The sequence below is a fragment of the Dipteris shenzhenensis genome, chromosome 30, assembly GCF_047967505.1.
Source record: "Dipteris shenzhenensis isolate YYH24624 ecotype China chromosome 30, Dip_SZ_1.0, whole genome shotgun sequence".
Taxonomy (NCBI): Eukaryota; Viridiplantae; Streptophyta; class Polypodiopsida; order Gleicheniales; family Dipteridaceae; genus Dipteris; species Dipteris shenzhenensis.
Window position 1 is genome coordinate 29,900,963 of NC_141625.1, and position 12,668 is coordinate 29,913,630.

Here is a 12,668-nt window from a genome sequence, read left to right on the forward strand (position 1 = left end):
GAATGCAAGCACGCCGAAGGAGGTGTGGGATACTTTGACAAAAATGTATAGCACAAATACGCAAGCCAGAAAAATGCAGCTCAAACAGAAGTTGCATAATGTGCAAAGAGAAAATATGAGCATCAATGACTACCATATGAAGGTGAAGAAGATTACAGATGCACTTGCTTCTATTGGGTCGCTAGTGGAAGATGATGATTTAGTTTCTGTGACCTTGAATGGTCTAGGAAAGGATTATACACAGTTTCGGACATCCATTCCCGTCCGTGAAATTTTTTTTATTTTGAGAAGTTGATTGCTTTTTTAATTTCTGAAGAGAAGAGAAATGGTGGTGCATCTTCTTCAGGAGAAACTTCAAAAGAAGCTCTCTTCTACTCAAATGTTGGAAGAGGTAGAGACAGAGGTAGAGCAGGCCGATTTGGAGGCCGTGGTAGAAATCAGAATATGCAGCAAATTCAAGAAAACCAGTCCTATAGAGGAGGACATGATAACCTTAGAGGCAGGGGGAGCCAAAGAGGTCGTGGTGGATGGCAGAGAGACCAAAATGCAAACAGCAATGTTGAATGCTACTACTGTGGTAAAATAGGTCATACGGCTAAAGACTGCTACAAAAAGCAGAATGACATCATGAATGAAAAATTGCAGTAAGGCAATTATGCGTCCTCTAGTAGATAGGGTGATAACAAAAATGAGCATTTGTTTATGGACCAATTCTGTGACAAGTGCAGAAGAAAGCAATGATGTGTGGTATGTTGACTCAGGTGCATTAAACCACATGACATGTCATGCAGAATGGATGCAGGATGTAAAGAAAATGAAAAGATCAGGATTTGTGGAGACTGGTGATGATACTGTACATCCTATTGTGCAGATTGGTAAAATTCTTTTGTCTATACAGGATGGAAAAAAGAAATACTTATCTGATATATTTCATGTCCCGAATATCACTAAGAACCTGGTTTTTGTTAGTCAAATGGTTGAGCAGGGCTTGTAGGTCAGATTTAATCCTCATGGATGCTTTGTTGAGGATATGAAAAATAAAGGTCGCTTGATAGCAAAAGAGAAGAAGGGGGGCATGATGTTTACGTTGGATGCGGACATGCTTGAATTGAGTGCAGCAATGTTTGCACATGGAACTAACGTAGTTGCAGATATTGATATCTGGCATAAATGCATTGGTCATGTTAATGTACATCGACGTAAATTAATGCATGCTCAAAATATTGTTACAGGATTACCTAGTTCAAGGTTGCAGAAATGCATAAGGTATGTGAAGCTTGTCAGTTTGAAAAAAGACAAGGAAACCATTTTCTAGACATGTTTAAGAGAGTAAGAGGCCATTGGAATTAATCTACTCTAATGTGTGGACTACTAAAGCTGCATCTATTGGAGGCTGTCATTATTTTGTCACTTTTATTGATGACTACAGCAGAAAAGTTTGGGTGTATTTTATGAAAAAGAAAAGTGAAGTGTTTCGGCATTTCAAAGCTTTTAAAGCTATGGTTGAAAAAGAACCAGGCCTGCAAATGAAATGCCTAAGGTCAGATGGAGGGAGAGAGTACCTCTCAAATGAGTTTGCAAGGTTCCTGCAGGAGCATGACATACAGCAATAATATTCATGCAGTCATACCCCACAGCAAAATGGACTTGCAAAAAGGAAAAACAAGCATATTGGAGAGGTATCTCGTGTCATGCTCAACGAAAAAGACCTGTCAGATTATTATTGGGCTGAAGCAGTTGCTACAGTAATCTACATAATGAACAGGACTCCCATTGCAGCAATACATGGCATGACGTCAGAGGAGAGGTATACTGGTAGGAAATCAAATATTTCTCATTTGAAAGTTTTTTGTTGCATTGCCTATGTTCATGTGTCAGATGAGTTGAGATCCAGGTTGGATCTAAAAGTTAAAAAGTGCATCTTTATTGGTTATTCTTTGTAGCAGAAAGGGTATAGATGCTATAATCCTTCTCGTAAGTTTACAGTGAGCAGAGATGTTATTTTTGATGAGATGAGCAGCTGGTATAAATCAGTAAATGTGATTGATGATGTAGATGCACAAAATGACAATGTTGAACAGAATTCACAGCAGCAATCACAAAATATTAGTGGACCTGTAGTGTCCTCTAACAGTGGTTCACATACTTCGTCATGGACAAGCAGATTGAGATTAGGAGAATCTCCTCAAAGCAATGCAGGTAGTGGTATGCAAGTATCACGAAAGGGAAAAGAGAAAGTAGATCGGTCCATGGTTGATGTGAATGCACGTTACTCTTATGTGGATGGTGAATCTAGTGGCTCAAAACAAAGCCTTAATGATGAGTTCTATTGTTACACATGGAGTAAGGAAGACAAGGGATGTTTTGAGAGCATCTGGTAGTGAGCCTATTTTATGCAGGTCTATCAGAGTTAAGTATCCTGTGGATAGTCTGAAATATAATGGATTTACAGCCATTCACTATGTCTATATGGTCAAAGTGATACATGAACTAGAACCCACTTCTTTTGAGCAAGCCATGGGAAAAGGAAAATGGGAGAAAGCCATGGATGAAGAAATGGATGTCTTGAAAGCAAATGCTACTTGGGAATTGGTGCCTTTGCCTAAAGACAAGAATGCAATTGGTTGCAAGTGGGTCTATAAGGTGAAGCACAATACAAATGGTTCTGTGAGCAGATATAAGGTAAGATTTGAAAGCAAATGCTACTTGGGAATTAGTGCCTTTGCCTAAAGACAAGAATGCAATTGGTTGCAAGTGGGTCTATAAGGTGAAGCACAATACAGATGGTTCTGTGAGCAGATATAAGGTAAGATTAGTTGTCAAGGGGTATGCACAGACATATGGCATTGATATGAAGAAACATTCAGTCCGGTTGCAAGGATGGTACCGTAAGAGCAGTCATTGCTATGGTTGCATCAAAGGGATGGTCTTTACATCAGATGGATGTAAAGAATACCTTCTTGCATGGTGATTTGCAAGAAGAGGTTTATATGGAGCAGCCACCGGGTTATGCGCATGCTGTTTATCCTGAGTTTGTTTGCAGGTTGAAGAAAGCCTTGTATGATTTGAAGCAAGCACTCAGAGTATGGTCTGACAAGATAGGACAGTATCTTGTCACTATTGGCTTTTAGATTTCCACGGCAGATTTCTCGTAAGAAAAATAGAGAAAGGTATTATGCTACTTGTCATTTATGTTGATGATTTGATCATCACAGGTGATAGTGATGGATATCCTTCATGTGAAAATGCTATTGAAGCAGAAGTTTGAGATGAAGGATTTGGAAGAGCTGCGTTACTTCTTGGGCATTGAGGTGATTAGATCCACAAGTCGGATATGGCTCTTGCAGAGGCAGTATGGATTGGACATGCTATCCAAATATGAGATGACAGGCTGTAAGCCTATTTCAGTTCCTTTGGAGCAGAATGTGAAGCTGAGCACAGATGCAGGTGAGCTTCTGGAACACCCTACCATGTACAGACGCATAGTAGGAAGTTTGATTTATATGACTATTATTAGGTCAGATTTGAGCTATGCTGTTGGGTTGGTAAGTCAGTTTATGCAGGCTTCAAAGAAATTGCATTTAGATGCGGCTAGACACATACTGAGGTATGTGAAGTCCACATTGTAGTATGGACTATTTTATGAGACTAGGGTTCAGATACAATTGCATGGATACACTGATGCTGATTGGGCTGGTAGTATTTCTGATAGATGATCTACCAGCGAATATGTGTTCTCTTTTGGGAGTGCTGCAGTCACTTGAAGTAGCAAGAAACAGTCTATAGTTGTCTTGTCAAGCATAGAGGCTGAGTACAGGGGTGCAGCAATGGTTGCATGTGAGGTAGCTTGGTTGCGTAAGCTACTTTATGATATGCATCAGTTTACAGATGGGCGAGTTGTCATTTATTGTAACAACATGAGTAGGATACACTTGGCAAATAGCTCCAGGTCAATGTTTGACAACCAACTCCACAAAAAGACAATCATGAAAAATGACATGAGTACCTACTCTCAAAAAGCTTCGTATTGAATTGGCAAGGTGGTACCCTTATCAAGTCTATCTCTGAAGCCTAAAATAGCTTATGTTTAGACATCCATATCTTAGTCATTTGATGACAGCTATCTTTATGTACTCTAGTTAGTGACTCACTTAGTATGCCACCTAGGTTAGCTGAGTTTGGTTTGAGACCCACATATGGGGTTCATCTATTCCTTTTGTACTTAGAGTTCTTTTGGCTTTCACAACTAAGAAGAGGAAAACTGTTTTCAGCCTCCACCTTTGTGTGTATTTCCCCATTGTGTATGTGAGAAAGCTGCAAGTGAGACTCCTTACTTCTCTCCCACTCTCTTCACAGTGCGTGCGTGTGTGTGTGTGTAAAGAGAAAACATGGAATGTTCAAAGAACTAGAACACTTGTAGCAGATGTGACAAGCTCGATAAAACAGAATGGTGTCCATATATGGAGCATCTGTGGAGAGTTTTATTTTTCAAAACTGTGCTTTGAACTGAAAATACCTTAGATCTTTTCAATACCAGAAAGATCCATACTAGTGTTTGTGGACCTTCTGTATTGGTTTCTCAGAATACTGCTAAGATGAAATCAGAAGAGAGTAATGGTTGCACATAAACATGAATTGATAGTAAAACATGCATATAATAAGGTAACTGTTGAAGGGTAGGGAGTTTTTCTTTTTTTTTTTCAAAGAGAAGGGTAGGGAGTTAAGATGGATTGTTTTCAAAGAGAACTTTAATTGTTCTGAATGCTTATGGAAGGGAGGTCCTTTCTTGCATCAAGAGAGATATTTTGCACCTCCTTGTATATCTGAAAATGTATCTGAAAATGGCCATTAGCTTGCTGACATGGATCAGACCATTACATAGTCGAGAGTCTTTTGTCATGTGTAGAAATCAGACTCTAGTCTCTGTCATGGTTTACAAATCAGTATCATGGTGATCTGGCAGTTTAGCAAATGTGGATCCCATTGATGTTGCCCGAAATTTGGATGGACTCAATCAAGAGAGTACTCTAGGTCCGTAGACAACATATACTGTTCTTCATGATTTGTCCTTTAATCTACTTTGTTTGCGTCCCTATTTTCTCAATATGATTACTTTATGGTTTTGTTGATGCTTTTTTTTTGGGGTGGGTGTGTTACTGTAGTCGTGATAGTATCAAAAACATTCACGACGGCTGAGACCATGCTGAATGCAAGGACTTTGAGAACCTGGATTACTTCAGCACTTGGGTAAAGTCAACCAGTTGCTTTCTCTCTCTTTCAGTCAAACTTAGCAATGTGGAATATATGATTTTGTATGTTAGCTTATATTCTTTTCCCTCTAATCTGTGGAGGAAATCACAGCTCCGAGGCAGTAGCAAGGCATATGGTGGCTGTCAGTACTAATGTGAAGGTACTATCATGTGCTGTATAGTGCCAATCTGTTTTGAATGTCTCTCCTTCCAAGCGAATGCCTGTGACTTGTTGTTGGGTGTTTGTTGGCAGTTAGTCAAGGAATTTGGAATTGATCCAAATAATGCTTTTGGTTTTTGGGATTGGGTTGGTGGTCGCTACAGCGGTAATTTATCTGAAGTTTTGCAGCCTTGTGTTATTTCTTGATATTTGTCTTGATTATGAATTCACTCACTGGGATTGTTTCAATGTCTTGCATGGCAGTATGCAGTGCTGTTGGCATATTGCCTTTGGCCCTTCAGTATGGTTTCTCCGCGGCCAGCAAGTAAGATTTTCAATGACTGGTGCCATGCCAATTTTTGTTTGATTTTGTGTACAAGGAAGTATTTAATCTTCCTATATCACAAGTTGTGTCAATTCAATGAATTTGTTTACCTTACATGGCTGCTGCAAAGGTTCTTGGAGGGTGCTCACAGCATTGACAACCATTTCAAAACGGCTCCATTCGAGAAAAATTTACCGGTATTTTTGCATCAGAATGTACAAACCTTTGGGATTGTCATGATCTATTATCATATCATTGCAAGAAAAGAATAAAAGTGCTCCCTAGGGTTGTGTCTAAAATACAGAAATGCACAGAAAGATAAACGGAGGATCCCCCCCGCCCCCCCCTCACAAACCTACACACACACACACACACACACACATGCCCTGCACACACCCAGCAACTGCACCCCCCCTTGGCACAAGAGGGTGTAGTGGTCACCTGCTTCAAAAAGAAGGAAAAGATGGAAAGGAATCAGAGTACTGAGGGTTTCTGTTTCTGCCTCTTTTATAAAGAGTGCCTGCACATGGTGACCAAGGTTCCCAGCTCTATAGCTGTAGGCTACGGCAATGTCACATTGGTGTAGTAGCTGCTGTGAAAGTGCTCTGATTTAGGCATTCTTGATACTTATTAAAGTCTGATGAAGGACTAAGAATGACACGTGTAGCAATACACTGTAATACGAGTCTTAATTTATAAAGCAAGGCTATTTTTGACGACCTTGTCTAGCCTAAACTGAATGTAGGACTTACCTTGTGGGGGTATGCCTCTGCATGCTATGCCAACAAATTATGTACCGCAGCAAAATTCATTCAAAGAAGATTTGGATCCTTGTTAGTCCAATCAGTTTCAATTAACCAAATGCCTTTTACCATTCTCGTTGCTAGGATCGGCTATTGAGCACTATCGATTTCAGACAGAGCTAGAAACTCTCTGAGCTTCTTAAAATAGACGTTTCTCCTAAGTTTCTAGGCTTCATCATGCTGGACTTTTGATGTGAGTGGGGGTGTGATTTGTCTATAAAAGAGTATGTGATTACTTGGGATTTATTGCATGCATGCTCTTTTGACTTACTGCTAGAATGTGAAATAGCTGTAGATGTAAGGACGAGAGTAGAGACTGTTTGATAAAGGGACATGAAAGCATGAAACTAAACTAGACATTCACACATGGCACCTCATTGTCATGGAGAGTATTTTTCCATTGTTTCAATGCCAAAAGAATGAGTGCAAAGCTGAGCCAGCTGTAAATAAGACGCCTATGTGGTGTGCCTGTGTGGCCACCTTTGAGGCAGCATATATGCAGCAGTCCAGCCTCCCAGGAGCCGATTTGTAGGCAGAGGTGGGCCGACCTGTTAGTCGGCCACCTAGGCACTGCTGGTTGGCTTGGTTGGGGCAGGAGGTCAGCCCCTTATGGCTCTGTGGGCAGCCCTTATAGGGCACGGAGGAGAGCAGGCCAGTCATCCCCCTGGGGGCCTGGCAGTCGGCCGCTTGGCCAGGGGATCAGCCCCCTTTATAGGGCTGCAGGGGAAGAAGACTGCCGAAGAGCTCACAAGAGTGCTCAAAAAGCTCCAAACTGAGATGAAAAATGAGGGGAGAAGGGGGGCCTATATATAGCCCTTTCCCCCCCCCCCCCCCCCAAGTCGGTGTGCATATAGGGGGCCGACCAGCATGATATGTGGGCCGACCACAGCCCTAGGGGCCGACCCCTCCTGCTGTATATAGGGCCTGCTGTAGAGATTTTTTCCCAGTAGGCTGTGGCGTTTTGGCCCGAGATCTCTTGCATTCTCTTGTCCTTTTCTCTCTTTGTGAGCAGTTTGTGTGTGTGTGAGTGGCGGTAGGGTGCATTGGGGGCCTTACCCTCCAAGCAAGGACATGATTGGCTCCCCATGAGCCTCACCCTTGAGGGAAACCGCATATAGAAGTCAGTATTCATGGAAAGGGGAGTCTTCCTTCTCCAACTTACCTTTGTGGAGACCACCAACCCTTGCTCAAGTAGAGCGCTCTGTAATTTCCGTCTTGCCTTGCACTGTGGTACCATGGATTCACATCATGGTCATGCAGATGAAGCCACTATATCCCGTGCTGGCCTCCATCTGAGATATATTGCTGAAGTCAAATGGTGAAGAATTTTTCCAAAGAATAGATGTGGATGGGTCAGCATCTTATGATGTAGAGGCTTTGGGCATCTAGGCAAATCCTGTTGGTGATATTACAATTGTTCCCTCCTAGCAAGGAGAGGAAAGAGGGTCTAGTGCAAGCCCCGGCTCCCATCCTAGCTGTTTAAGATCCAATGATAGTTCACACATTGATGGATGGGTGTGTCCATGAATTGTAAAAGGGAAGTATATGAATACAAACTGTTCTCACAAGGCGAAACAGAGTTTTGCAAAGTAGGCAGGAGCTAGTACTGGATTTATTGGCTTTATATGATCCAAGATCCAAGCCCTGAGGGCTACACTCTTTCACCGCACCCTGGTCTGTTCACGTCTTTCTTATGTCTGTAGAGCCTTCACTTTCTCCTCCCAAGTGCTCAGCCATCCCCCTCCTGCTCACTTGGGACCCAGCCCTGTTTTGCCCCATCTTAAAGGGACCCATGCCAGGCTCATAAGCACCAGCTCTTCAGCATTGTCATGGATTGCCAGGAGTCCTGTACCTCGACCAAGACAGCTGCAAACCCCAAGGAATTCGGTGCCATGGTTATTGGAATCTTGTAGAGATCCCCATAGATATAGATTACCTTGTACACTCTCCGTCAGCTAAAGTGAGAATGCATGAGACTTGGAGTAGAAGTATATACTTGGACTGGTAAAGGAGCAAATTATGCAAGTTGGAAAGGAAAATTTATGGTTTAAAGCATGACCATGTGCTTGGTACATACAATTTGATGAGCACATCAGTGACTTTGTATTGCAGAAAAGTAAATTCTGAGACAAAATTTTGTTCCTAATGAGAGGGAGGTACCTTATCATCATGCTCTATCTGTGAAGGTTTAATGATCACTTGCAATGACAAGCGAACATTGAAGCAGATCTGTATTTACTGGTGAGAGGAAAGACTTTTGGTCTCGTGCAGTACTGTTTGTGTGCAGAGAGTGCACAGGCTTCTCATGACACAATGGATGTATCTAAAGGAGTTCTTGTAGAATTTAACATTCAGGACGATAAGGATTCGTGGAAACCCCCAAAATAGAGATAATGAACTTCTTTGTATCAACCAATTGTGTATCAAACTGCATTATCACTTTATGTGAGAGAAGGTACCCAACCATGATGGCTCTAGTGTCATTTAGGAGAACATATTTGATATCTTCACCAAAGCATGGACAAATGAAAAAAGTTATAAAGTTCAGTGTCTCTCTGAGCTTCAATCCAACATCCCATTGAGAGGGTGTGGTTGTTATCATTTACGGGGGAGCAGTACTCTTGTATTATTGTTAGAGCATAGTGTGGGTTTCCATATTCTAGGGTTTGGGTATATATAGCCTTGACCACAGTCAGATTTTAACTCTAGATTGGGCTATTTTTTATTGCAGACTTTTAATTTTCTCAAGTGTCACTGTTTTCTTTTCCCATTTCAACACTCTATTGCTCAATCAAAAGCATATGCCTGCTGCATATTGGGCCCAAGCCATCAACCCAGAAAACTATTTGGTGAATAGACTCCCGACAGAGCTAATACAAGGAGTAGCTCGCGCTCCCATTTACACTACTCTTAGCCTATTATCCTTGGATCGATCTTTAATTTTAATTAATTTCCCACACCTGCTGGGACTCAGTATCCAGTGCATGCTTTTATTATATTAATTGGTCAACATTGCATCTTTATGGCACAAAAAGTGTTCTCTTATTGGTTAATCTTTTTACAGTTTGTGGCATTCTTGTGACATGAAATCCATCCTAGTGGATCAAAGGCTATTCTCATGATCCAATGATCATCCTACTGTACAAAATACCTCATTCCATTTGGATACAGCAATTAGACCACTGCCAATAATGCAACAAGCACAAAAATCTCTGAACCTGTTTTGTGAAAAAAAGTGACGAAGAAACAGATTGCAAAAGGGTGTAGAAAGAACGAAAGAAAGAAATTTTATTAAAAGTCTTCGGAGGACCAAAGAATCTATGAGACTAAAAGAAACATGAAACAACGATCTGAGGGGTGGAGCTGCTAAGTGGGCATCAGCACCCATGATGAGTACAAAAAAAGAGAGTGGGAAGCCCATAATCATGAACATAACAGTACTAATGCATAGTGAGAAAAACTCTCTTCGAGGCGAGTTGTCAATCTGGAGAGAGGGGCGTCATCATGTGAGGTTGCTGTGGTGGTATAAAGCCTGTGATGGGATGCTAGCAGCTGTTGGCATGTGTGGCCCGCTGTGGTCTCCTGGCAATGGCCCTATGACGAACAGTCGCTATTGTCACCCCTGTGGGTTCGAACTCCGCCTGTCTCTTGGGTCTCATCTCGGTAAGCTGCGTCCCACATGTACCCACTGACTATCAGCAAAGGGCGCTTTGGACTCTGGTGTGTCTCTGTGTAAAAAGCTATGTCTTGACCTGTGTAAGACTCTGAGAAATTTGCTAGGTCCGACGATAAAGCACCATTGCAGTTCCAAACACTACAGCTCACGTCTCGGCGCCCTGAGTCTCTTAGAGCTGAATAAACCACGAGGAGTGGAAGAATTGCTTTATAAAATGGTGATGCAAAATGAGCTCAACATAGAACCAAAACTATAAGACAAGGTGTGAATAGACAAACATTCTTGGAAATCTAGAAGTGCGGGTAATGTGAATGGGAGGAATATGAGTCCATGCATGTAGGGTATTATAATGAAAAAATTGACCTCAATGGCCAATAACCTCGTTGTCAACGGACACATCTTTTGATCTATGACAAGTGATCCACTGTTGTATGATTAGTTTGTGCATTGATGATATGGTTTGAATGGTTAGGAATAATTATATAATTGACTATTAACGTAGGGTGTCCATTGGGTTTTTGTTACTAGTTAGTTATATAAATGAATAGTTGAGGCACTTATTCTAGCCTGCTTGGATTCTAGAAGCAAGGTAGATATTAAAGAAGGCAACTTATTCTTTGTCGTGTAATGTTAAGATGACCAGAGTGCAACTGGAGAACGTTAAGTATCAGTTCCAATAGTAGCAGTGGATTTTTAAACGCTTTCTTGAAATTTGCAGGTATTGTTGGGCCTAATGAGCATTTGGAATGTGTCTTTTCTAGGATACCCAGCCCGGGTAATCTTACGAAATCCACACCTTATTTTAGCTGTCTGCGCTTACTATCATTTGTAATATTAAACTTAAGCCGACAGCTTCTAATGTGAGTTTTGATCGATGGTATTTTACCTTTGTTGTTGGGAAGTGACAAAGCCTTGTATGTTTTATTTGTAGGCGATTTTGCCATATTGTCAAGCTTTGGAAAAGTTTGCTCCCCATATTCAGCAGGCAGGTGCCTCTAAAGTACCTATGCATTAGTGTTTTAATGTACAGCATCTGCTTTTTCTCAAGTTCTCAAATTTTGTGGGTTAATGGGTGTGTGAGGCATATGATTGATAACGTTTCAGCTTGATGTAAATCAATGGGGAACAATCATAATGGATTATCAAAGCTAGTTATACACAGTTGCAAGTTGGAAAACATGTCTTTTGAATTTCAGAGGTGCACGGTATTCTAGATTGTCTTGAATGGTGCTAGGGGTGGCATACAATATTTTAAGAAGAGTGGTAAGGGTACACACCCTTTGTCATGTAAAAATTGTGATTCATGCTTCAATACGCTAATTGGTATGAAAGCAGCAGAAAGAACCATATTTTCCAGTCATAGGAGAGGTTCACTTTACTTAGATGTGTGCGCAGTGAAAGGGCTTATGCATAAATAGGTCCATCCCCCAAGGGGTTTTTATGCCTAAATGAACACGCACGCCCTATGAACAGTTAGATAGAAGAGAGATGTCAAGCTATTGGAGGACACATGCCCTTTGAGACTCACAAGATTTCTTGAAGTTCCTTCTTCTTTAGTAATTGTTTTTTGTGTAAATAATTTAAATGGTAAGAATTCAGACTTGAAAGGAAATTAGGGTCACAAAGGTGCCTTGAGACACACTGCAGCTTTTTTGGCATTCTACGTAAAGATTACAGAAGACTTGAAAGAAAACTATGGTCACAAAGGAATGTTACATTAATTGCTGAGACATGTACAAGACAGACTATAGGGCAGTAAGCTCCTATTAATCCTTGCTGTCCCTCCTTTGACAATTATCAAAGCACTCCAATGCTTTTGCCTCTTGTTGACATAAGGGCTCTTTACGGTTTGTGCAATGTTCTTAATTCTCATTGGTCCCACCTTCTGTAGGAAGTTTTTGAGGGCATTGCTTAGGATTTCAAGCTTTAGCATTTTAAGACAAGGATTTACTATTTGATTTGATGTTTTAAATGGAAAAACGGCAGTAAATAACTAGATACCAATCACGCTCCTTTGGGTCTCTTGTAAGTTTTCTGCTGAAGGATTGACTCTTCATGTAGAGACTCTTATGTTAGACATTATTCATAGATCAATTCAGGTCATTGTGGGATCATCTTTGGACAACTTTTTTTTTGGGGGGTTATCTTTGCTGGGGCTCAAGACTCCTGTAGACTCGTTACCATAGCCTATCTCAGTTTTGGGAAGTTGCGATTGTCTTTTTAAGAGGGCACGATGCTTTCATTGAGCTTCAATCATAGGTGAATCCAAGGGTGCCAATATCTACGCATCTTGACACAATAAAGTCATGATGTGTGGAGGCATGAGAGATCCATTTGAGATTAAGACTTTGTAAATTTGTCGTTTTATTTCGAGGAAGATGTCTATAGGCTGGTCTATGCAATGTAGTGACTTCCAGCAATTTCTGTTAAGTCCACTGACAGGAAAATAGTATTC

At 41.1% G+C, this 12,668-nt stretch overlaps 1 protein-coding gene across 1 annotated transcript in view; it reads left to right on the forward strand.

Annotated features, from left to right (window-relative positions):
- Positions 1 to 12,668, forward strand: part of LOC147881951 (Sugar isomerase (SIS) family protein) — an 86,547-nt gene that overhangs the window by 16,097 nt on the left and 57,782 nt on the right. The window contains exons 8-15 of the mRNA XM_087402016.1: positions 4,964 to 5,031; positions 5,163 to 5,247; positions 5,362 to 5,410; positions 5,503 to 5,575; positions 5,674 to 5,734; positions 5,865 to 5,931; positions 10,932 to 10,988; positions 11,145 to 11,198. Of these exons, the coding sequence (XP_087258142.1) occupies positions 4,964 to 5,031; positions 5,163 to 5,247; positions 5,362 to 5,410; positions 5,503 to 5,575; positions 5,674 to 5,734; positions 5,865 to 5,931; positions 10,932 to 10,988; positions 11,145 to 11,198 (514 nt within the window). The remainder of the gene's footprint in view (positions 1 to 4,963; positions 5,032 to 5,162; positions 5,248 to 5,361; positions 5,411 to 5,502; positions 5,576 to 5,673; positions 5,735 to 5,864; positions 5,932 to 10,931; positions 10,989 to 11,144; positions 11,199 to 12,668) is intronic.